Source organism: Mixophyes fleayi, chromosome 3 (assembly GCF_038048845.1).
Source record: "Mixophyes fleayi isolate aMixFle1 chromosome 3, aMixFle1.hap1, whole genome shotgun sequence".
In the NCBI taxonomy this organism is placed as follows: domain Eukaryota; kingdom Metazoa; phylum Chordata; class Amphibia; order Anura; family Limnodynastidae; genus Mixophyes; species Mixophyes fleayi.
Genome location: NC_134404.1, coordinates 22,873,566 through 22,900,398, shown reverse-complemented (window position 1 = coordinate 22,900,398; position 26,833 = coordinate 22,873,566). Strand labels below are relative to the sequence as shown.

Below are 26,833 nucleotides of genomic sequence, written 5' to 3'. Positions count from 1 at the left end.
CTCTAAAGAACATAAAAACAAAGCAGAGAAATCGATTGGACACTGAAGACTGTATCCAAATTGCTCTGACATTAAAATGCCCCAATATTGATGCTCTCGTATCAAAAATAAAGCAACATCATTTCTCCATAACCTGAAGTTTTGAAGTTGAAGCTTTAAAAGAAATTTTCAATAGATTCAATACAGTTTTGAATTCCAATAATTAATAATATATGATTTCCTTCCTTTCAAACCAAGGGGGTAACGTCGGCGTATCTAAATATATTTGGGGGTTAAAGGTAAAAAATTTCCCTGACCCCCTGGGCTAATCATTTGCTGAGTATTATACATATTTGCCTATTATTTAGTATCCTGCTTTTTGCCTCCTACTGTTTTACTATATCCCTTACGTACGGTACTGCCGACCATTTGTGGAGCCTTATACGTCAACAATAAAATTGATTCACAGCACTGTGCTGGGGGATTCTTGCTTTCTTTTTTGGGTGTAGCCCAGAAGAAGCCACTCATGTGTAGCGCTTAACTAACCCTCTTTCAAACATCTAGGCCAACTAACTTTGCCAAACCCTTTATGTAAGAAAGGAGCAATGAACAAGACAGATTTTTGGTTGTTTATTTTTTTAAATTTGGTAGGTTTTCAACAGTGTTGTTGTCAATGGCATTTTACTACAAATGCTTACAAATATTTTACACCTGTACAATGTGTTTTGTTTAAAAGGTTCTTCTACAAATCCAACATTAGGAAGAGGAAAAACTTTTTTTTTTTTACAATTTTGGTAAAAACAGAAATTTACTTCCTTTCAAACCAACATTTTTAGTTATCTTTATTAAAGACGGTTTTCATCAATAATGTACAGCATTTATTTGCCATTGCACGTTAGAGAACAGCAAAATAATGATTTCAAGTCACCATGGTTTACCAGACATTAAATAGCTGCTGACCACACCTTGCTTTTTGGGCTTCTCCCCCGGGGGAGCCCAGAGGACACTTGTCCAAGGGGCAAGTGTGCAATTTGCAACAACGCAATTCAACTCATTGTGCATTGGGTGGCAGGGCCTTAATGACGTTATTGGATAGAAATTGCGTTATCATGGCGGGCCGCTCAGTCTTACCGATGTTAGGGCCGGGAGGTAGGCCGGCTGGCCGCCCCCTTCCCCCCCCTGGCCGCCCCCCCCCCCCCTGATGCAATACAGTCTATTTTCACCGGCGGCCGCATCACAATATGCGTGATATGGCCGCCACAGCGCACAGGCACATCAATGACGCGGCCGCATCCCGTGTCATGTGATGCGGCCGCCTGTGCGCCCCCCAGGCTGACATCTGCCAGCCCGCGCCTGGCCTTCCCAAAATTCGTGAGTCTCCTGGATATTCCGGGAAAGCAGGCTGAGGGGTATATTTACTAAACTGCGAGTTTGAAAAAGTGGAGATGTTGCCTATAGCAACCAATCAGATTCTAGCTGTCATTTTGTAGAATGCACTAAATAAATGAAAGCTAGGATCTGATTGGTTGCTATAGGCAACATCTCCACTTTTCCAAACCCGCAGCTTAGTAAATCTAGCCCTGAATGTGCTTTATGATGCATTAAATTCTCTTAGACAGTCTGTCAATCCTTATCATTGTGGAAACATTAGGAAGTCGATAATAAGTTTCTTTTTCATGCATTGACTGCGCAATTCCCTGGTTACATCTAAAAGCAGATTATCATAATAATAATGTGCCAGAACAAAGGCGTATCTACCATAGTAGCAGTGGATGCAGTTTTTATGAGGCCCAGGGCTGCAGGAGTCCAACTCCCCTGTGAATTCCCTATATGTATCTGTTTTTTTACCCTTGGGTGGTACATGGGGGCCCTTACCATGTTCTATGGGACCCAGAGGCCCGTGACAGAATAGGCAATCATGCAGGACCAACAGTCTTGAGAACGCAGCCTATCAATTAGCTGGGAAATAACTATATCGTTGGGACATGAGGCCTCAGTGATCTCATCAGGTCCGAGTGAATCAATTGGCTGAATATTGGTACAACCCACAAACTGGCTGCTTTCACCGGCAACAGCAGCACGTTAACCATACAAACCAACTTGTTATCCCAGTGGGGAGGTGAAGCGTGAGGACAGCAGGGGGTGGAGCACAGCGAATCACGTCATTCTGGCCCGACCAGCGACACAATGGCGCAGAGGTGACATTTTTTTCCACGGCCAAAATGACGCGATTTTCAGGGCCTCCATCCTGCCCACTGAACTAGGAAGTGGATGTGGGAGAATAGCCTGCTCTCCCGGGTGTCTGGGAGACCTACCCATAATTTGGGAGTCTCCCAGGCATTCCTGGAGAGTGGGAAAGTATGACGTTAACATCAGGCTAACTAGCTACTGCCTAGGGACATTAGGCAGCATATGGTTCCCAATTCCCAGAAGTAATGTAACGTTTACCACAGTTTGGACTTGTACCTGAATGAAGAGCAGTATTGATGCAATGATTGATGTCAAGGTGCTTGTAAGCTGCTTCTACTGACAGACGCTCAGGTAACCAAACAGATAGGAATAAGATTAAAAAAAAAAACATTTTTAAAATGGCAAAACCTGTTTCTGGAGTGATACGTAGATACAAAAGACAAACAGCGGAGTCGTGACATTTAGAATTATCTAACGGGAAAGGAAATTGAAGTATACACATCTCCAACACACAATGAGCAACAATTCTAAAACCACAACGGTACAAATCAGCATAACATGCTTAAAAGCAACAGAATATTGCTATGGAATTGTTATGAAAACGCAAATAAAAATCCTTCAATACTACCTTCAGCAAACGCCTCTAGATCACTGCGCAGGTGGCCATTTTGGCTGGGAGTTCCGGTAAAAACAAATTTCAGTCCAGACCCCAGGCACTATAAACTTACAATCACAATAGAAAAACATGCCGATGCAATACAAAATATTATGCCATTTATTTGGAAAAAGAAAACTGTAATGTTTGTGGTGTTTCCTCAATGTCACTCAAATGTCACACAATGGAGGCAGCCAATCATGAGAATGCAGCCTATGAATTCACTATATTCTACGTTTTCAATAAAATTCTTCAGATTCATTCTTATTTTCTGGGCTTTATAAATTAATACCTATAAAAGTGGCATACTAGGAATGGAATAAGGACATTGTAAACGGCCTACTTGCCAACTCTCCCGGAATGTCCGGGAGACTCACAAAATTTGGGTAGGTCTCCCGGGCGAGCAGGCAAATATCCCATATATGGCAACATGCTCCTCAAAACGACGCGATTCACCGCAAATCGCGTCACAGTGCCACAGTGACGCGAATTACCAAGCCCCGCCCCTTCCTTCCTCCAACCACGCCCCCCTGCATGGTATCTCCTGGAATTAGCTTGCCAAAGGTTGGCAAGTATGGTAAACGGGCATGATGGGTACAGTAGTGCTTCCAAGGTCCACCAGTAGGGTTTGAAGGAAGCAGTAGGGTTTGTAACCTCCCTAGAGGCACAGGCTGCAAAATGTCCCCGGCAAATATTACTAAAAATGTCGGCTGCATTCACATGAATTGCTACGTCTGTGTTGGCATCAGGCGAATTTTGGTACAATATAGATGGAGAGGAACATGGTTATGGTTTAATTCAGTCACTTTGTACTAACTACCTGACCAATGTCCTCTCTTCTGACTGAAACATTCATCGATGTCATGTACAAATCTGTAAATGTTTCATGAAATGGAGTGTAGTACTGTGCTTAGACTGTAGGTGGCTTTCTTGACTCAGCACAGAAAATATTGAAAGTTGCAAAAACAAATCTTAGAAATTTTCGGAACTTTTTCTATGACATTTCCACCAAAAAATTCTGTGAAATTTCCAAAATAATTCTGTGAAATGTTTCCTTTGCTTTGTATTTGGACATGAAATGTTGCTCACTACTCTAGCAGAATTTGGTCTTAGGTCTTTCCAGTCGTACCCCAACCTCATCATACAGCAGAATGATTGGACCGTCATTATTCCAACTCTATTCATCGACTATTCATTCCTCAAATTTACAATCACAGTGTGTGGTGTCAGTCCGCGGAGGGGCAAAGCCAAAGTGTGACTCTAATATATTATCAACAGAACTTCGGACCTCTGAGAAATGGCCAATCCCACCATAAAATGCCAATTTGGCTATAACTTCACTCATCTTTACCTTGGCAAATAAACAGTTTTATTAATAGCAATTTAGGGCAGTTAAGCCTATAGGCATTAAGAAGTTACCACCCACTAAACAGAAAGGATATCATGCCAGCACATGTGATCGAATCTATGCAAACTTCCTATTTAAATAAATTGCAAAGTTCAATTCTATTTAATCTTATACATCTTACAAAATTCGAGATTGACAATACTTAAATAACACCTATTTCAACTTTAACATAATGGATTTAGTGTTTAACAGTGATTTGTAGTTTGCCGTCTTGAGCAGGTAAAAACAAATATCTCAAGGACAACCAATGAATTTACTTCTAACAACATTACATCTCGTGATAGATCTGTCCGAGCAATCTGTTATTATTATCTAATGCAGACAAAATAATTATCGATTGCTACCCAAGTTCACAAAATTTGACTGAATCTAGTGTCCAGTTCGAAGACATACAGGATTATTCGAATGCTTAGAATGCTTAGAATGCTTAGAATGCTTAGAATGCTTGATGAGAGAATTACTTTGGAATGGGAGAAATTAAAGTAGAGTTGATTCTGCAATTTGTTTTGACAAACAGAAGGACAAACAATCGTGATTATGTTGAAGAATTTCAAGAAAACTCCATGGCAAACAGCACAACTCAGAAGTTGAAGGGTAAATCGAACTCGATGGAAAAAATACTCCCATTATTCCATTTGCACTGTTTTCGACAAGAGTGACTGCAAATTTTCATCTACCAAAGAACCTGAAAGTTTCCCGGACAGTGTTATTTACATTTGCATTTCCACCATTTTTACACAAATTCTTGGGAGAATGATTTTGTTTAGTGAGGATTAAACGTCATTGTGTAACCAAAAATTCTGTTCAAGTCACACGTCTGTCCACTCCTTTCACATTATAAGCAGTTCAATGTATAAACAGTTCTTTGCTATGAAATAATATTTCTTTAAATGCTAGTAGTTCCTTTAATTTCTATAGTAGCTGACGTTTTCCAGTCTCTTGAGAGAGCTCGCAATCATTTTTTTTTTAGTGACGCTTGTCAGGTACAGTTTTTGCACTGTACAATGACCAAATCATTGGTTGAGAAGCCCAATGTTCAAACGATGTTAGGAGGTGATGGAGGTGAGTTGTCGACGTGACTTTAAGCTAAGACCATATTATTCCAGGAGTCATGCTTGGAGCTGGCTTGTGGAGATAGGTTGATTGTAGAGTGATGAGTTTGAGGTGATAGCTTTAGACCAACCATTGAATGTATAGATGATCCATGGTTTGTGATAGATGATAATGGCGAGGCCTGAAACAGAGAACTGGCAATGAGTATATAAAATATTGGTAAAACAAATAAGAGCTACGTGGTTTTAAGAGACACATAAGGAAGAACAAATGGGGCAAAGAAAACAGGAAGTCCTCTAACTGACTGGTCTACCCATAGCAACTATAGATTTACCTGGTCAAATCAGGTTGGTCAATTTAGATTGGTCAAATCAGATTGATCAAATTAGGTTGGTCCAATTAGGTTGGTCCAATTTGACTAAATTAGAAGAAAATTGCAGCGCATATGGCTAATCAGGTAACCTGTTCTGTCCAAGTCATATCCAATTCAAACCAGATCAGAATCAAATGGAGTCGATGGAAAACACCCAACTGGACGATGATGCATATTTATTTATTATATAGTAACTGACGTTTTTTTTAGTCTCTCGAGAGCTGTAATATTTTTTGGTGACATCAGGTAGAATTTCTGTAATGAACAATAATGACCAAATCCTGAGTTACCAAGCCCAGGGGTGTTGGAAGTCAGGTTCTAAGACCAGATTACTCCATGAGTCATGTTTGGAAATGGTTTTTGGAGATGTGTCGATTGTCTGAGGAGACAGCTTTAGACCTACCATTGAATGTATAGATGATCCGTGACTTGTGATAGACAACGGTGAGCCCTAAAAGAGAGGAAGGGTGGAAACAATTGGGAAAAAATACAAATATTAGATCATTATATTGGGCAACTTGCCTGAACTTGGCTAAATTGGGCAAAGATTGTAGCGCATATGGGTAATCAGATGACCATTCTGCCCAATTCATATCCAATACAAACCAGATTGGAATCAAAGGGACAGGATGGAAGATACACATTATGCCCGTTCGGGCGTGCATGGTACCGCCAGCTGACTAGAACAAGGAAGTTCCTTGTGGCCATGTCCGATCTGCCTATTTGGCGTGGTCACCGGATTCTCAGATATGGACACAATCTGTGTGGCTAGATCGGTGATCAGGCTTCATTCTTGGCAATTATAAAACTCCACCCAACCTTTCTGTCTAATCATCTGCAAGTGACAAAGATGAGCTGGGATTTAAAATTCTCCTGACTGCCACAGCAGGTTAACAGAGAGCAGCACCAAGGGCTATCTCCAAAGCAGCAGTAGACTCATTGATGGTCAAGATAGCTATGGGTTTTATTGCGGATACCCGTTAAGCAGCCATTGTAATATGGTGGAACTAATATATGTACTACTTTATTAGATAGCGCAGCTCGGAGGACACCAGGGGCACTGTGGTGTCTATTCCTTTGCCCTGTATTTCTGATACCTGAGATAGGGAAGTAGAGTGTCCGTACGGAGGAGACAATCCCGGCTCAATCTTTATGGGACGCATTTCCTCTGCTGCGGGGCAGTTGCTGGAGCTAGTGGAAGGGGTGAGGCTGTCACTGCCATTGGGTCCTGTGAGAGAGAGCATCAGAGCGACATTTAGTAAAACACTGTATTGTGCACTATACTGTATACTGGGTTTTCCTGACTTGTATGAGGGACTTATTTCTATGATACCGTTGTCTGTTTCCGTCAGTGAGATTACGAACAGGAAAAACCCAGTTCCCTCAGATCACAAGTTTATCTCAAATGTATTCTGATAAGATCCTGAAACTTTTGCATTTATGTCTGTGAAAGTTACTTGAAGTTCTTATATAAACTTGTAGTTTAGGTTTAAAGGTACTTTAAGTACTGTAATGTACCAGTTCCTTCAGCCCAAAGGTACAACTGATTAAGCAGTAAAGTGGGTCATCACATCATGTCACAAAATATATTTATATCATACATACCAACTATTAAGGCTTCTCCCCCAGGAGATCCGGGGGAGAAGTCATGTGACAAGAAGGGGTAGGAGGGGGGGCGTGGTGACATCGTCGTGTCACCATAGCCCTGCCACCACTATAAAATGCCAAAATTCACAACATTGAATAGTGGGGATGGGGCTTAATGACGCGATTAATCCCCGTCCCCTTCCATTCAATGCCATGAATTTCGGCGAATGCGGGAGCTTTGCCTACTCTTCCAGGAGTCCGGGAGGACTCCCCAAATTCGGGAACCTCCCAGGAATTCCGGGAGAGTAGGCAAGCATGATTTATATCACTGCATCCTTGACTAATGTAAGAATTAAATTAATATTTGAATTTTACATGCTAATAGAGATAATACAGATCCACGCAATATTGAATATAACTATAACTGATTTCACTTAAACTTGCATCAGTCGCTGTACATAAAAAATATGCAATATCTAAATATAAATTGTAAAGCTTCTCACATATTGCTTAGACCAGAGGCAAACAACCTGTGGCTCTCCAGCTATGGTGGAACAGGAGTGGCATGGCAAGATGGGACTTGTAGTTCCACAAATGTTGGAGAGCTACTGTTGACATATATCTGGTCAGTTTCACCGTTGCTCCCTAGTGGTAATTTGCATCGTGGGTGACACTGTAGTGTCACCCATCTTCTGTCCTTGTGATCTAGAACATACTTGCCAACTCTCTCGGAATGTCCGGAAGACTCCCGAAATTCGGGTCAGTCTCGCGGACTTCCCGGAGAGCAGGCAAGTCTCCTGCATCTGCCTAGCCTAAATGACGCGATTCGCGGTGAATCACACATTTTGGCCCCACCCCTTGCGACAAAATGGCATTTTTGCCACGGGGCGGGTCCAAAATGACACGCTCTGGCCCCGCTCCACCCCCTCCCGCCCTCTAGTCTCGCCACTCTCCCGGACTAGAATTTATTGAATGCTTGAACCATTCCTACCTGTTTTAGACTTGCTAAGATTCTTTGGTTTCCGTTTCCTTGTCTGGATTCCTTCCTTCTTCATTGCCAGAGGTCTGGGAACCCCGTGCAGCTTCATATAAAGTCCACAAGCGTTACACACGGGCTCTCCTTCTGCGTTTCGACGCCACAATGTTGTGGTGCTTGTGTGGCAGTTGGCGCAGGACAGGCCAACGCGACGGGATGCAGACTGTAAGACCAAAAGTGAGCGTTAAAAGGGTATATATGTCCGGATCACGCTATACTGTATCATGTCATGAGTAAAATATTCAATAATTAAAATTGTTGTATTGTTGCAAGTTTTCTGCTGCAATAAGCTACATTGTTCAATTAAACTCAATGTAGGAAATATTGTTTAATGCTCCATAGAGAATCCTAGTTAACCATGTTTAATTCTATTGGTTCATTATAACTGCGTAAGTACGACGGGTACAGGTTCCTTTGTGACTTAGAAATAAGAGAAATACGCTAATTCTCCCTTCACCACTAGATGGCAGAAGATTTCAACTAATGCAATATTAACACAGCATTGGACATTTATGATAACGGGTAACAAATGTGATATTGCTCATAGCAACTAATCAGAAATTTGGGACTGCACCCACTGCATACAAACGTAAAAATATTCCCATCCCAGCCATTGAGATATAATTTCCATCATGAAATATGTTCACACACATACGATACACGGTACAGAAACTGACAATCAAATAAATCAATCGCTGGATTGCCCATTGCCTTATGCTCACTACCTCCTAGACTTGTCTGATTTAAATTCAGAGAACCTGCTGCTTCAGTAACATAGGTAGGGTATAATGTTAAGACAAATTAACAGGCAGCAAAGTCGAAAAATAAAATGCCTTTTAATTTAGGCATCAATTATTTGTCTTTTGAAAATGTCTAATAATATTTGGAATTTTCCTGTTAGTCTTGGCAGCGTGGTGAGCTCCACTACGGGGTACACATCCAAGACATCTTCAAATAATGGGCCCACTGTATAAGAAAGGCTCAACATTGGTTGTTGAAACATATTTCAAGGTTCCAAGTTGATATTATTCACTAACAAATGGGTAGATTTATCAAGCGGCGGTTACGATAAACTCATTTTTTTAAAACGCCAATTTTATAATAGAGAAAGCCCATCGGGTTCTGTCTTTCATAAAATTGCCGTTTTCAAAAAAAAAAGGCAAATTGCAGAGCATTGGTGAATTTTTTCGAAACCGATAAATATACCCTAAAGCGTTAGCATACAGTAACTCACAGCAACCAATCGTCGGTGAGCTTCCACCCACCCAGTGCAGATTAAGACAGCAGTGGTTGCTATAGGCTTTTGTACTGTTTAACACTGAAAGGGACACAACGTTATCTGAAATCCAAAGAAGATCTTACCAGCCTACGTTGGGGCTTGATCAGTGGGCGGTTGATTCCATTCATCTTGTGGTACAGCCCACAGGCATTGCACAGGTAATGGCCCGTACCATCCCTCCTCCACAGAGGGGTGGACATTGCTCCGCAGTTGACGCATTCTCGGCCTTCAGAGAAATCGTCAAAAAATTCTGAAAGCAGAGAGAGGCACATTTAGATCCTGTTGTCCTGGGATCTCCATTCACCTTTTAAAGTTTAAAAGTTTACTAAACAAGTGCTTTGTGTAACGGAATTATATTTGCAAACAGCCCATCTGAAGCACCACCATTGGTTGTTTTTATTAAGATAAGACCTTTTTCTGTAAGTGCAGTGGTGGATCCAGAGGATCAGGGCAAATGCCCTCCCCTAGCAGGAATGCACATACCTTTAAATTCCAGCCGAGAGAGAAGATTAAAGTGAATGAAGGGGCAGAGCCATTCAGAGCCAACCAATCAGAGTGTAGAAGGGGTGTGGTTATGCTAAATCGATCCCCCTATGAAAAGGTCTAGGTCCTCCTGTGTATGTGTGTACTTAAAATTACCACCAACACCTCTGTCTGCACCACACTCTATCCACACTGTAGGTAGGACATCTTTGCTTTCTTATAAGACATTTAATTAATATTACGAAGGTAGCGGAGAAGGGTAGGGAGGTGAAGAGACCACCAAAGGTCACTCATGGCTGCCCGTAAATAAACAAAGGGTCGGATTTGTCAAAACTTCTGAAAAGGAGAAGTGAAGGCATTGCCCATAGCAACCAATCAGATTCTAGCTATCATTCTGGAATGTATTAGATTAATGAAAGCTAGAATCTGATTGGTTGCTATGGGCAACAACTCCACTTTTCATTTTGAGTTAGGAGCAAGGCAAAAAAAAAAAAAAGGAGGAAAATTGCTCCTGGACAAACCATGTTACAAAGGGGTGCAAATGTATTTCTTTTTTTGCATGCAAGGAAAATACTGGCTGCTTTGTCATGTAGCACAAATAGTTTTAGTTTTACACTAAAATTTAAGTTGATCTAGGAGAATCCCAACTATAAATGTGTCCCCATATTTTAAATTTACCTCACCCTCCAATGCAACATGGTTTTGCCCAGGTGCAGGTTTACTCCTTGTTTTGTTTTTGCTCTTAACTCAGAATAAGGCCCAATGGGGTCTATGTATTAAACTATGACCAGCCACTAAAACGGAGAAAACAGCAGTCTTCTCCATAAAATGGCAATCGCAAAATGCGTGAAGTGTGTTTGGCAGGAGAGATCAAAGGTTTCTCGTGCCATAACCCACCTAACGCTTCATAGCACAGTCCCCATATGGGAACTGCGAAGTTCTGCAATGCAAGCTCTAAAAAGCTTTGCATGTCGCAGAAAGTCAACGCCATCTGAGGATGGAGTTACCTGTCATTTTCTATGGGATCTAGTTGAAACCTCTCCGGCTTCCTGTATCCCTCACCATGTAAATGCTATGAGAATGTGCATTTTACTTCCTCCATTCACTAGGAAAAACAGGTTGCACTACAGGGGGGGGGGGGGGGGGGGTGGACTTTGTCAAGATGCCGGGCTATATGGTACATTTTTAAGCGCTACGGAATATGTTGGCGCTATATAAATAAATGATGATGATAATTTTAATTGTGCTTTAATATGCATCACTGCGATTTGCAACGATGCATATTGAATTTGCACCGCACTGTGTTAATCATAGTTGCCAACTTTCTGTTCTAGCCCTCGGAAGATCCCATAGGAGTCAGGGCCAAAACAACGTAATTCCCCGCAAATCGTGTAATTTAGGCTCCCGACGGGCTGGTTGCGGAAGAGTTGCTCTCCCCGCAATTCGGGAGTCTCCCGGATCACGCCTGGAGAAGGGGTAGGTATGATATTAATACATAGACCCCTTAATGAGTAAGAAGGTTTGATAAATCTATCCCTAGGTGTCATCCACAAAAGTTTCTCTATCCAAGAATATTAATAGATAAATATTTTCATGTTTACGTTCCTGCATAGAACATAACAGCGCATATGTAACACATTAAGGTAAGAGCAATTCTAAGGACAGTGGAAGTTCAATGGATACAGAATCATGTTCACTGTACTTGAATATTTCAGTAAATACAGAAAACAAAACAGTATTTTCTCTCTTTTTATTTATCCTTCCGCAGCAATGGCAAACAGCAAACCACTGGTACATTCCTTTCACTGAATTAAGTTCCAGCAACTGGTGTTTGAAAAGGGTCAGTGTTTAAAGTGATAGCTCTTCAGTATTTTGACACCTAGAGTGAAACACTGTAAATCACCCGACTATATGCATTTATTCTACCTCCAGAATTCACAATGTATAAATATTTAGAAAAACCTGCAGAAAATGAGATGTGCTCCTCGCTCGCTGAATATCTGTAATAACACGACCATGTATGGTTTAATGGCTGGCAGATACGGGCTGCGGTTTTAAAGAAAAACTAGCACGAAATCAGAATGTGTTGTGTACGATTGGGCAAATTTGGGGCTTGATCCATTAAAGAACGTAAGTGCACGTAAAAATCGTACCGCTCATACCCAGAACCGGACCATACACCAGTGAGCGCAAGAACATCCAATCCATCTTCGAGCACAAAGGACCCTTACGATAGCGTACAATTTCAGGGGTGGGACAGGGAAGGGGCGAATGCACGTAGTCAGTGTACAGTAAGGACGTGCCAAGCTCGAGAGCACACCGCAGCGCCTCTTTCATCTCTCTGCATCACTAAGGTACGTGATTTTCTGTTGTATCACTTGTACCAGCTACAGGTCAGGTCTAAGTGCTGATTACTAGTGATGACAGCTGTGTATGCATGCTATAACATGTGTTTGCAATCAGGAGCAACTATATAAAGTAGACATTAATAACATAAATACATAAATGTATTTTATAGGGGGGTAAAAAAGAAAAAATAATTTTTTTAACGTCTTCTCATTAATGACTATATTATTAACAGGTGACAGTAATTGATTTTTTTTTCCTTCTGTGCATTCTTTTGGGACTTTATATTCCACGTATGTATTGGACATATACTGCAGTGTAGTCTGTTAGAGCAGAGCGTACCTAGACACGTATTCAGCCAGAGACGCTTCTTCATATCCGCTCCTTGTTGAACACGGACGTGCGTATGGCTGAATTACCTGCGCTTTCAGAAAAACATTCTGTGTGCCTTTACTGACAGGCCCTTGGTGTTTAAAAATCTGATTAATGAAATGTTGTATAATTGCATCATAAAAATAGTTTCATTAGGGCTTATGTTGCGTAGAGTTAAAAGTTGTGCAAAGGAAAAAAATTGTTTAAATAGTTTGGTAGCCTCTATACTAGCTTGAAGCCAAGAAACGTACAATTAATAAATATTAATATAGACATAACGCAGAACTGTGGGGACAGATCTTAAAAGTACCTGTAAAGTTGAGCTATAAAATCTCTACTAATATCATTGACAAATATATTTTAGTACCGGAAACTTCAGAACTAAAGCGATGATAGTTTGTGGAACGGGAGGCATTTTTGTCTATGTATCCCTGTTTAATAAGCTTGCACTAAAGGCTTAGCTGGTGACTACACAGTGGAGGCAGCCATGGTATAAGCATACTTGCCTACTCTCCCGGAATTCCCGGGAGGCTCCAGAATTTCGGTGAGTCCTTACAGACTACGGAAGAGTAGGCAAAGCTCCCGCATTTGCTGAAATTCACGGCATTGAATGGAGGGGGCGGGACTTAATTATGTCATTAGGCTCCTCCCCTTCCATTCAATGCCGGGGACTGGTAGTGGGGACTGGGCTATGGTTTCGCAACGATGTCACCACGCCCCCCCCCTCCTATCCGATGTCACATGACTTCTCCCCCCGGATCTTAAAAGTAGTTTCACAACACCTGGAGTGTCACAGGTTAGCCAACACTGACCTAAACCATCAATAAATATATGCTAAAAACACTCCCCAGTCTGAATGCACCTTAAATGTATACTTGCCGACTTTCTTCAGCTCCGGGAGCCAGCCAGTGGAGGGGGGCGGGACGGCCCAAATTGCGTCATTTTGGCGCCCACCCCCTGTGACATCATGAAGCAACCGCGTCATTTGACAGTGGGGGGCGGAGCCAAACTCCGCGATTCACCGGGAATTGCAGCGTTTGGGATCTAATTCTGCCCAAGTGGGCAGAATTTGGGAGATCGCCACACTCGCCCGGGAGTCCGGGAGACTCTCGCAAAATGCAGGAGTCTCCCGGACATTCTGGGAGAGTAGGCAAGTATGCTTAAATGAGACTATGATTTGAATAAGTAGGTCTTGTTGTCAAATAGCACTACATACAATGTAATATACAAGTTAATTTTAACACAACATGATAAAAAGAAATTTAGTTTTGCACTGAGGTATATGCTGGATAACTATAACTATATCAGCAAACTGCACCTCTACTTATATTTAAGTTAACGCCAAGATAATCACCAGCCACTAGCAGATCCAGGCCCTTACAGCCACCATCCTGACACTGAGCAGCCACTGGCAGATCCAGGCCCTTACAGCCACCATCCTGACACTGAGCAGCCACTGGCAGATCTAGTCCCCTTATAGCCACCATCCTGACACTGAGCAGCCACTGGCAGATCCAGGCCCTTACAGCCACCATCCTGACACTGAGCAGCCACTGGCAGATCCAGGCCCTTACAGCCACCATCCTGACACTGAGCAGCCACTGGCAGATCCAGGCCCTTACAGCCACCATCCTGACACTGAGCAGCCACTGGCAGATCCAGGCCCTTACAGCCACCATCCTGACACTGAGCAGCCACTGGCAGATCCAGGCCCTTACAGCCACCATCCTGACACTGAGCAGCCACTGGCAGATCCAGGCCCTTACAGCCACCATCCTGACACTGAGCAGCCACTGGCAGATCCAAGCCCTTACAGCCACCATCCTGACACTGAGCAGCCACTGGCACATCCAGGCCCTTACAGCCACCATCCTGACACTGAGCGAGCGGTAGCATTTTCTTTGCCTGTGCTAATATTTTCTTTGTTAACAAGGACTGAAGTTACAGCTTAAGCCCTGTGTGCCTATCTTTATGTCCTTCAAGTACTTAACTCGGCATTAAATCCTGCCATTATGGTCTTTTTTTGACACGTTCCTCTCCCCCATTCCCTCACCTCCTCCTCCCAACTCTTATACAAGCAGCAGACAGGAAAGGAAACTCTTCTATATACTACAAATTGCCTGGACATCTCCCCTGGGTTTAGAAACAATGGGGGTCGTTCCCCGGTTGCACCAGACTATAAGAGCAACAACTTCCTTTTTAAAAGAATCTGAAGCCTCTGACGGACAGATCTGCTTTATAAGAGGAAGAGGAGAGACATCATTAATCAAAGAGTTCATAATCCTGTGTTTTATATACTTCTAGAGCAAGGGATTCCTTTAATATTATATTATTTATTTTTCTTTTTTTTAAACTAAATATAGAAGAAGCTAAACATAATAATGTGTTATGACTGAACGGATCTAGGGGCCTATTTAGGAAGCCCTAAAAATGTGCTTGTCTGGTTTAGGTATTTTCAAGTATAATATTAATTTAAGAAAAGTCTAGCGTAGAAGATATCGGAGATATCTCCTGCATTAGGCAAAGTACCGCATTAAAACGCAGTTCACATTGGGACTGCGGTCTGGGCAATTTTATCAAGCTCCAACAAGCTTAGCTCCAATGGCGTTAGCCATTCAATCCTTTGGGGAGAGCATCACGGGAAAGGGATCTTCGAATCCCTCTACAGCAGCCTCGCTGCTCTCCCCTGCGCTGTCAGCTGCAAACGCCTTCCCTAAGTCGCGTATGCACAGTAACGACTCCAGGGGGTAAATGTATCAAGCTGAGAGTTTTCCGACGGGTTTGAAACACCAATCAGATTCTAGCTATCATTTATTTAGTACATTCTACAAAATGAAATCTAGAATCTGATTGGTTGCTATAGGCAACATCTCCACTTTTCAAACCCGCCAGAAAACTCTCAGCTTGATACATTTACCCCCAGGTCAGAACCCGAAGTCTTCCTTAGAAAACAGTCATCACTGGGACAGCCTACTATCAAATTGTTAAACTGACCCGAGACGTCTTCATTGTGGTGACAGATGATAATTAACAGGGCAAAAACGTGATAATTATTAAATAGGCACCCTAGTGAGAAATACTGGGTGCTTTAGAGATTAAATAATGGGAATTGAGAGTTTATTAAAAAAAAAAAAGAAATTAAATCGATATGACGTTACAGGGTGACCCACCTCAGACTCTCCCCTTCCCATCCCGATCCCGACCTGGCCTCTCCCACCTCATATTTTCTATAACCAACTTGGAAGCACACAGAATTCACACCTCCAACCTGATGCTTTGCCGAATACATATTTAATTTTGTTTTTTACTTTTACATCTGCGATTGTTGTGTTTGTTTATATTTTATAATACAAAGTATTGTTGTAATTGTGACTTTACTGCTATCGCAGTTTTCAAAATATGTTCTGCTTATTGTACGACACTCATAATATAAAGAAAATAAAGAGGTGTTAAAAAAAATAAAAATAGAGCATAAAAAGAAGCACCGTATTTGGATAAGATATATTTGCCAATCAAGTCAGGTCATCTCTGACACATATTAATAAGTCCATATATGTAGGAAATACAATGCCTCAGACCTCATTTGTATCAGTGCCTCCACCTGCATTCTCATGTATATTGGTTTTGCTTATAAATGGACAGTTTGCTCTGTGTGTTCTATTGATCAACTTGATAACTTTAAACTACACAATATTATCACCTTGTACAACATTCAGACCTTACCATGGCTCTAGACAGACCCCTAGGCTGGGTACACTCACTGAGTTTTCAGCCAATTATCGGGTCAATCACCTGATAAACGAACGTTTAGGGCTAGATTTACTAAGCTGCGGGTTTGAAAAAGTGGAGATGTTGCCTATAGCAACCAATCAGATTCTAGCTGTCAATTTGTAGAAGGCACTAAATAAATGAAAGCTAGAGTCTGATTGGTTGCTATAGGCAACATCTCCAATTTTTCAAACCCACAGCTTAGTAAATCTTGCCCTTAGTGTGTACACTGCAACAATGAACAATTATCATTCCAAATCTCATCGTATCGTTTGATTTGATTTTTAAACCGGACTAAAAATCTTGTTCAACGATGGAAAGATGTCGTTCCATTTCTGCAGTGTGTACGCACTCAGGACCGGCAGTGTCCATAGATCTCTACGTAGTGTGCAGTCACCATCTTTTCAGATGATGGTTATGACAGATGTAGAGCACAGATCTGAAGGTAAATCTTGCAAATCTTGTAAAATGTGTATAGTGTGTACACATGAACTGGCATGCTGATTTCTTTTTTTTTTTGCAGTCGTTGGCAAAATCGTTAAGGATATCGTATCAGGAGAAATTTTCTCTAGTGTGAACCCAGCCTAAGACCTCACCACAGCTCTAGACCAGGGGTCAGGGAACTTTTTTACCTTTTACCCCCAAATATATTTAGATACGCCGACGTTACCCCCTTGATTTGAAAGGAAGGAAATCATATATTATTAATTATTGGAAATCACAATTTTATTGAATCCATTCAAAATTTCTTTGCAAGCTTCAACTTCAAAACTTCAGGTTTTGGAGAAATGATGTTGCTTCATTTTTGATACGAGAGCATCAATATTGGGGCATTTTGATGTCAGAGCAATTTGGATACAGTCTTCATCAGCGTCCAAACGATTTCTCTGCTTTGTTTTTATGTTCTTTAGAGTGGAAAATCCTTGTTCGCAAAAGTAGGTTGTTGCAAAAGGCAGCAACTTTTTGACTGCCTCCTCATGTGCAATTTTGAATGCCTTTGCAGCTGTTGACATCCAAAAATATGACAGATCTGCTTTGTTTTCAAATGCAATACGTGCTTCATTATTGCATCGAATCGGCAGCATTACCCCCAGAAATTTCATTTTTTACCCCATTTGGGGTACTTTACCCCTGTTCCCTGACCACTGCTTTAGACAGACCCTTACACTGTGGTTCCCACAGTTGTGTATCATTGATAGATATGGATTGAATGGTGCACTATGTCCTAATGTAAAGCCGATCCGATACTGGGCCAATTGCCAATATCACTGACAGAGGATAGTAGGGTATACCGGCCAACTTCGTGCAGACCTAGCTAATGTCATTTACACTCCACCTTCCCAGGAGTGAAATAAAGTTGACTTCTTACCAGTATGCACATTTATGTTATAGAATTGTTGCCCAAGAGCCTCGTACACTTTACACACACCCCTCGGCGGTGCCCTTCTGTGCCCTCAATGAAAGTGTATTCCATTAAGGCTCTGACGGGCGGTTTGTTTACATGAACAAAGAAAAGTTATATCAACAAATCACCACAACTAAGTGATCACATAGAGGTAGGCTCGGCTGATCTTACAGACACAGAGTGGGGCTCTGCCGTTACTTGCACTGAAGTTCTTCTGCAGTTCCAAAAGCCATTTGTATGTCTACAATTCTACTATGTCAAAGGCCATTCATCTGAGACATCTACTGCACTGTTATCTCAATGCGAGTATTTTACCCCACTCTTCCCCCAACCCCCGTACTGCACTCTTTTGCTCCTTTACAGAAATAGCATCACTTTATAAGCATATACCGCAACTAAAATACAAGTGCTATAATGGTATAGTATTCTCTGATATTAACAAACATATATCTATATGTTGATTTCAGATACGGTTGTGTAAAAGTCAATATTAATACTCATTAATAATAATATAATATTATTTAAGACAAGAAAACCTATTGGTAATGCCAATCAGTCTGTCTGCCCCTATGTACTTAATTACTGGTGCAAAGAAAACAATGGTGAGGTTAACAGTAAACAGTAAGATTTTCTATTTCAATTTCTAAAATGCACTACAAATAGCAGTTAGAATCTGATTGGTTGCTATAGGAAACGCCACCTTTTTACTTTGCGCCAGTTTTTGGAACTGTCTTTGGAGTGAGCAGGAATCTGTGGGTTGGGCTCTAGTTGAGGCATTTTTTTCCAATCCGTGACATTAATACACAAAAAGTGGCAGTACAATGGGTCGGAAAAAAAAAAGTCTTGTCGCTAGATTGTATAGTTTTATCAAAATGACATTTAAGGGTATATTTACTAAACTGTGGGTTTGAAAAAGTGGAGATGTTGCCTATAGCAACCAATCAGATTCTAGCTGTCATTTTGTAGAATGCAAAAAATAAATTACAGCTAGAATTTGATTGGCTGCTATAGGCAACATCTCCACTGTAGGTTTCTTAACAACATTGTGCTACAAAGAACAGAAAATTCACACGTGTCAAAACAAAAGATTAAAAAAATGTACATAATGTCTGCCTGTAGCTCAAAATTACGTTCATATTGCTGACAATGAAGATTCGCCACAAAAAAATTGGGCTGGTGATTATAAAGCAATCTGCTAATCTGTGGCTAGTTAGCTGCTTTCCAACTACAAGGCAGAAGCAGGAAATGCTGGGACTTGTAGTTGGAGTCACATGTTACCTAAGCCTGTCATACAATAACTGCACTTGGCAGGAATGAAAAACAAAATAACAGTATTTGCTTTTGTACAGTAGTTTGATTTTTTGGGGGAAGTATCCAAATGAACTGGGCGCACATGGTGAAACACCTTGTTTTTTAATTGGTGTGCCTACTGTGTACTTGGCAAAGACACCTGCACTACCTCTAACTTCTCCTCTTATCCTGTCTTGCTCCACGGATCCAGGTACATTGGTGGAAATTTATGGTCACTTGTGCAAATCACGGCACTGCCTCCGTCGTTTTACAGATGCTGTGTCAGGTATCCGGATACATAGCGATACCAAACCCTAGTTTCCATCATTGCCCTTTATATTAGCACTTAAGTAATTTTGGTTATACTTTTGCCATTATTTAGTATCAGAGGGGTGATACAGTGTACTAAGACACGATTGTATCTGTAACACCCCCTTGTGTATTAAGCGTTGTGAGGGTATATATATATATCAGACTTGCCAACTCTCCCGAAATATCCGGGAGACTCCCGCATTTTGCGAGAGTCTCCCGGGCTCCCGGGCGAGTGTGGCAATCCCCCGCATCTGGATAATTCTGCCCACTTCCTAGTGAAGTGGGCAGAATTAAGTCCCAAACGCCGCGATTCCCGGTGAATCGCGGCGTTTGGCCCCGCCCCCCGCTGTCAAATGACGCATTTTGCGTCATCACGTCATGGGGGCAGGTCCAAAATTACGTCACTTGGAGCCCCGCCCCCCCGTCACGCCCACCTCCTCTGCAGGCTCCCGGATTTCACCAACAGAAAGTTGGTAAGTATGATATATATTGAACCACGCAGATGCTTCTCACCTTGGTACTTGGTTTTCAGTGCCTCCACCCGAATCTCTGCTTTCTCTTCTGGGGGGTGTTCAAAAGATACACCAGGGGGAGATTCGGGAAACCCCCTGCCCAGTATTAACACTCTGTGACAAAATGTGTGCTGCAAAAGCCAGCCAGGCACATTTATTTAAATGGAAATCCTAAATGCAGCTTTGTAATTTTATAGAAAAATATACTTTGGTATAATTTGAAATAATAGTGCAAACAATACAATACAGTAATAAAACAGTGTGGATGAAAGTGGCGCACCACTTCTTACTATGCACACCAAGTTAACACAAAAACTCGCAATAAATCAATAACAGCATACAATATAATATAATATATAACAATATAACCATTAACTGTCACAGCTTTATACACATGAAAAAATATATCAGATATCTTACTTGCTCCTGATACTGTGAATATCTTGCAGGGTGAATTTATATATTTTCCCTTATAGCCCTACAATGTACTGCCAAACACACACAGCAGTATTCAAACACACCACACAAATAGAGCAGTGCACTGCAAGTTGGGGCCCTTCTGTATGTATGCAGCATGGCATGGAAACATCATGTGTCCAGTTTGCAGATTTTGGAGGTCTTTAAATCACTTAAAGTGAGGTACAGCAGTCACAGTATGCAGACCCTCCTCTAGCAACAACTGTAAAATCCTTTCTAATTTGTATCCTGGGACTTGTAGTTCCACAAGTGTTGATTAGACACACACTTGGTGCATATTTACCTGCCCACCCATCTATCCCTAACTCTTCAGCCCTTGTGGCCAGATATAGTCCAAACCCCACTTGAACAACAACAGATAGATAAAAATAACCAGTAACTTATCTGCACCAGTGTGTCACAGGTCTGAACTTGATTATCTCCAAAATGGCTGACTTGTAAAATGTCCTTCTTCAGAGATGCATGCAAACCTCCTCCTACAGCTTCAAACTGTGGCTTCCAGCAGGTTCTGTTCAGAACTGCACCGAGCTTTGATATCTCTGCAGACTGCTCTCTCTGCTCAGATCACTCATCCAGTGCCCTTCTGCCTAGGGTCACCTATCTGAACTGGTCACACAGCTCAGTCTCTCCCAGGATGCTCCTCTCTTCCTCTCTCTCTCCGCCCTCTGGTTTCTCAGTCTTCTTAGGCTCCGCCCCCTCTTCATAACAGCTTTCTGGGAGATGTAGTTCCTTCTCTTGGACTGGTAAATAGCTATATGCATCTCTTTTCTTACTGATGCAATTGTGATTATTAGCCCCTGGGTGCTCAAGTCCAACTGCAGCATCCCCAGGGGTTACACATCTATTACACTCACTATATACCAATTTGATGTAGTACTCTATCCCACCTCTAGGAGTGATTATAAGGGACTAGTTTCCTAGGAGAGGTAATCTGTATAGGAGTCCAAAAGAGATACATGGTATCCTATAACCATACCACCATATGATAGATAGTTTTGGACATACTATTCAGTAAATCTATTTACAATATATACCCAATATCATTATATTATCCAAGTGGTATTGGTACAGCGTATTATACATCATTATTGAAAGAACACAGTGAGACAGCATAGTAGTCTTTTTTACTACTTTTTAACAGTGTTTCACCTAGTACATTTGGTCATCATGTTTCATTCACTGAGTGTTTTTAATTATTTCGCTAATGTATCATCTGTTTATTAAAATTAAGATATTATCTTTAACAGACATTTACTATATATACTGAATCTAAAAAGAGTGCCCTGTATACACATATTTCCATTCCCTCCCTTTCTTCTTCCCCTTTTTCAATACGTGCTAACAAATTTAACCCTAGTCTGTCTGTCTGTGTGTGTCTCTGTGTGTTAGAGAATTTAGACTGTAAGCTCCAATGGGGCAGGGACTGATGTGAGTGAGTTCTCTGTTGAGCGCTGCGGAATTAGCGGCGCTATATAAAGAAATAGATGATGATGAATGTAGAGGGAACATAACTGGCTTCAGGCTGTTGCCTCACTTTGCCTACACTTCAGCACAGCTGAACACAGGAGTGTAAGAATTAAATTACTGTTGGAAGTTGCCGATCACAGATTAATCATTACAAAAATTCTTTATTCTGCGGTTTAAAAAAGGATGAAAGTTTTAAAATCATTTTTATTTTATTTTTTTAATAAATGTAATCTATTTTTAACCTTGTCTTTAAATTTTGGTTCTCCTACATTGGCTTTCAGTTCCACTGTGCAAGCTGGATGAAACTGATCTGGCAAAGTGGTAAATTAAACCATACTTGCCAACTCTCCCGGAATGTCCGGGAGACTCCCGAAATCCGGGTAAGTCTCCCGGACTCCCAGGAGAGCAGGCAAGTATCGTGCATACTGGAATTTACTTGCCAAAATGACGCGATTTGCTGTGAATCGTGTCATTTTGGCCCCGCCTCCACGTCAAAATGACGTTTTTGTCAGGGGTGGGGCCAAAATGACGCTATTGACCACGTCACGCCTCCTCCCGCCCTCCAACCACACCCCCTGTCCGGGATCTCCCGGAATTCACTTTCCAAAGTTGGCAAGTATGAATTCATCACAGAGCTGCCCCAAAGATATATTTTTGGTAAATTGCAGCGCTGGGTGATTTATTTATTTTTCTCACCGCCATAAGCGAAAATAAATAATATCAGCCATATTGCTGAAGTTAAATGGCCTATTGATAAGTATTCCTCAAATTGTATCAATTATATTATCGGAATATTGGTTTGTAAGTGAAGAGTCCACTTATACAATATATATATAGATGGAACACGGCTCTACAATCCCAGCTTTGTCCCTGATATCTTCAGTTCTCCTCCTCAATCATTTGCACAGAGATATCTCATTATTCTTAGAGGTTCTTTCATGTAAAGCAACTTGAAATTTTTGGCTCTCTGGTTTTAAAGTTAATCTCGAAAGGTTATTCTAACATCTCTTGAGATGATTGTCAGACTGCATTGCCTTCTTTAAGATAATGGTTTTGCCTTATCAGTATGTATATAGATTTAAGCCAGCCACACACACATAAGGATACATTCCGACCACCAAACGCCTCTATCTGTGGACGGTATTTCCGCAGACACGGACAACTGTAGTACAGACGTAGCAATTTTGCTTAAAACACTCAATCATTAGGTTTCCTGGTTTTAATCACGTGACTTGCCACATAAGTCACATGATTTGCTACAATTATGGAAATTAGTGGTCTATTTGCTTAAGAAAATACAGAAGTGGAGCAATATAGATGCTACAATAGGCAAAAAAAGTGGAAAATGAAAATCGGAAAAGTTTGGAGAAAATTAAAAAAGTTTTTAAAAAGTTGGAAAACTTTAAAAGATCATCAGAGCCACAGAAAGTAATGGATTCATACGCACTGGATTTAAGGAGCACAAAGGACTAGAGCGTTTTTTTTTGCAAGTTTTTAATTAGGTAGATTGACAAACATATTATCTAAATGCAAACGAAGCCTTAAAAATGTTTAGAAGATAGAGTGTTGGAAGATACAAAATAACCCGTTCATAGTATTATAAAAATAAATCCGCGTGATGTAATAAATTAGTGGAAGGTTAGTAAATTTGACCAAATGTTGGGCCTGATTCATTAAGGATCTTAACTTGAGAAACATCTTATTTCAGTCTCCTGGACAAAACCATGTTACAATGCAAGGGGTGCAAATTAGTATTAAGTTAAAACTTCCCAAGCAGCTGGTCTTTTTTGCTTTACACATGTAGAATAGGTTTCTAAATCTGAGCTGGAACACATTTTACAGGAATGCGCGGAATCTGAGGTTTGGCAAGAACCCAATATTACAACTAATTTTCCCCAAGTACTAGAATAAAAGCCATTTGACATGGCACTACTTTGGAAGTATTGGATAAAAATAACTTGAGGCTTTCCAAATCAATTGGTTGAACTTTTTATCTTAAATGACATACATTATTAGATAGACAGAGCTTCAGATAAGAGCATAATTTGAAAGGGCACAATCACTGTGTGGACAGGTTCAAACTCCCACCTGCCCCGGACGGATCAATGATGCCTTCTTGGCTTGGCCCTGTGAAGTTTTCTGAAACGTTGCAGAGCCTGAATGAACTTTGAGACTTGTACGTTTATTTAGCTATTATCATTAACCCACAATGAGTTGCTATCGATCTGCCCAGATTGAATGTGACAGGGCCCGAAGCTAATAAATAGACAGGGATAAATACTGCTGTACCTTATTGATCGGACAAAGTATGCAGATAACCTTTTCCCTGCCTGGGAATACTGAACTCAGCATTATTTCCGGTGTTGTGGATCGCCGAGGATTCATAACAGAAATCGGCTATGTGAAGACACAAGAGTTGGCTTGGATGACAGGAAGGGGTCAAGCTTAGTCAAGCCAAGGAACAGGCAATAATTTGCAATTTTGGCATCTGTATTTGCAGCAAACTCTAAGGTTTATTTATTCACTCATCATGGTTTATATAAAATTTTCACCTGTGGTAGTATCCACAGGTAAATGTAACTACTGCAGTTTCTACAGGGAAGGGTTCCTTACTTCTGGTCCTCAAGTAGTCCTAACATCCATCAATTCAGTTTTAATTGGAATTCCATAAGTTCAACATTAATGCAGAACTTTACTTGCACAGAGTTGACGAAGGGACGGAACTGCCATGGGTGCAGGTTATGCACCGCTACAGGGCCCAAAGGTGTAGGGGGCCAGACCATGAGCAGCCAGGGGGCTATACATTGCTGAAAGCATTGCCAAACCATTGCAAATATGGGAGGCACAGGGTTGGGGGACCACGTAAGTGGTCATACCCCAGGTAAGTGGTATTCTGCAATAAATTATGGAACTCCACTTGAAAAACTTTCTTTTGGGTGAAGTTATCATTTATCATTCTACTAGATTTTGGTGAGGTTCCTTATGTATTCTAGTATGTTTTATGATGATTTGGTACATGGGGCACTTTGGCAGGGGTGTGACATGATGATGTGATTTGCATCACCATGGCTCCGCCTATACCAAGTTGTCGCTCAAGCCATAATGACAGCATATGATTCGAATCATCAAGGCCCATCCTCTACTGATGGAAGTAATGGGGGATCCAGAAGGATGGTCTATCCTCCCGGGAAATCCAAGAGTCTCCTAGAGATTCCAGGAAAGTAGGTAAATATACACAGTTGCCATGGAGCACAAGTAATTATAAGCTAGTTCCTTAATGTTGTGAAATCCTGTGTTATTTATTGTTATCACAGAACAAAGCCCAGCAGCTGTTGTGACACCGTGGAAGATTGAAGATTCCAAGTTCTCTTTTTTCCATCATTAATAGAATCTTGCACTTTGCCACTGAATTCCGACTTTCAGGAAAAGTGTTAATCACATAACAGCCTGCACCGAAACTCTCAACAAGGTAATTTCCTTTCATCACCATCAGTTTATGGCTTAAATATCGATAAACACTGCACTAAACAGTATAGACCTTGAATGTATAGCTGTACATGCTGGAGCACTGTGGCGCCTTACAAATCAATAACAATAATAGTAATAATTGGTGAGTTGTTATTGCCATTAGAAGCTGTACTTAGCAGAAACATTGTACTGCTCAGTAACCCTTTAGATTAATCATTTTTATACTGGTACCATTATATCACTTGTCATTTGTAACTTCAACAGTACTCCTGATAATTCTATTATTAAGTAAATGGAATATAACAGGGTGGGAAACATCTATTCTATACTACAAGTGAATTATTTCTGCTGAGTAACAAAAGTAACAAAATCCATAGTTGCCTATTCTCCCGAAATGTCCGGGAGACTCCCAAATTTCTGGGAGTCCTCCCGGGCTCCTAGGAGAGCCGAGCAACCAAACAAATTCCCAGCCATTTGTTAAGTTAAGTGGCAGGGCATGGGCTTATATTGTGATTCACACGTTGTCTGGGCCAGCCCCTTGCTGTAATAGGCCGAAACATGTTATTTCAACTTAGGGGGTGGGGTCAAGTGATTCAACAAGCCCCGCTCGGGAACTTAATGTCTTGACATTATTTTAAAATGTTGACAACTAGGGGTATATTTACTAAACTGTGGGTTTGGAAAAAGTGGAGATGTTGCCTATAGCAACCAATCAGATTATAGCTGTCATTCCATAGAATGTACTAAATAAATGATATCTAGACTCTGATTGGTTGCTATAGGCACATCTCCACCAGCAGTTTAGTAAATATAGTACATAGGCTCAACTGCTTTGAAGTCCAACCCCACTCAAAACTGTTTTGGAATGGAATAGAAAGAGTTAAAATAAACTAAACACTAAACTAAGAGCTAATAACACTAAACACTTACTTATCGGCTACACTCCTATCGCTGGGACTGTGATAAAGTAATTTTTGACAATTTTGTCTAAGAACACAGCCATGAATAAAGAATAGTACCAAAACATCCTCCAAGAGAAACTTCTCCCAACCATTTAAAAACAGTTTGGTTTGATGGAGCACCTTGCCATAAGGCAAAAGTGATAACTAAGTGGTTCGGGGATCAAAACATCGACATTTTAGGTCCATGGCCAGGAAACTCCCAAGACCTTAATCCCATTGAGAATTTGTGGTTAATCCTCAAGAGGCGGGTGGATAAGCGAAAATCCACAAATTCTGACAAATTCCAAGTATTGTTTAAGCAAAAAAATGAGTGGCCATCAGTCAGTATGGGGCACATAAATTGATTGACAGCATGCCAGGGTGAATCAAAAAGGTGTTCAAAAAGAAGGGTCAACACTGCAAATATTGACT

General features: G+C 41.1%; 1 protein-coding gene across 2 annotated transcripts in view; it reads right to left on the bottom strand.

Annotated features, from left to right (window-relative positions):
• Window positions 1-3,386: 3,386 nt before the first annotated feature.
• Window positions 3,387-26,833, bottom strand: part of GATA4 (GATA binding protein 4) — a 75,436-nt gene continuing 51,989 nt past the window's right edge. For both annotated transcript variants that reach the window (XM_075201214.1, XM_075201215.1), the window contains exons 3-7: window positions 9,644-9,810; window positions 8,237-8,444; window positions 6,756-6,886; window positions 6,062-6,109; window positions 3,387-5,466 (exon numbers count right to left, since the gene is read on the bottom strand). In XM_075201214.1, coding sequence (XP_075057315.1) covers window positions 5,314-5,466; window positions 6,062-6,109; window positions 6,756-6,886; window positions 8,237-8,444; window positions 9,644-9,810 — 707 coding nt within the window. In that variant the 3' untranslated portion in view covers window positions 3,387-5,313. The remainder of the gene's footprint in view (window positions 5,467-6,061; window positions 6,110-6,755; window positions 6,887-8,236; window positions 8,445-9,643; window positions 9,811-26,833) is intronic.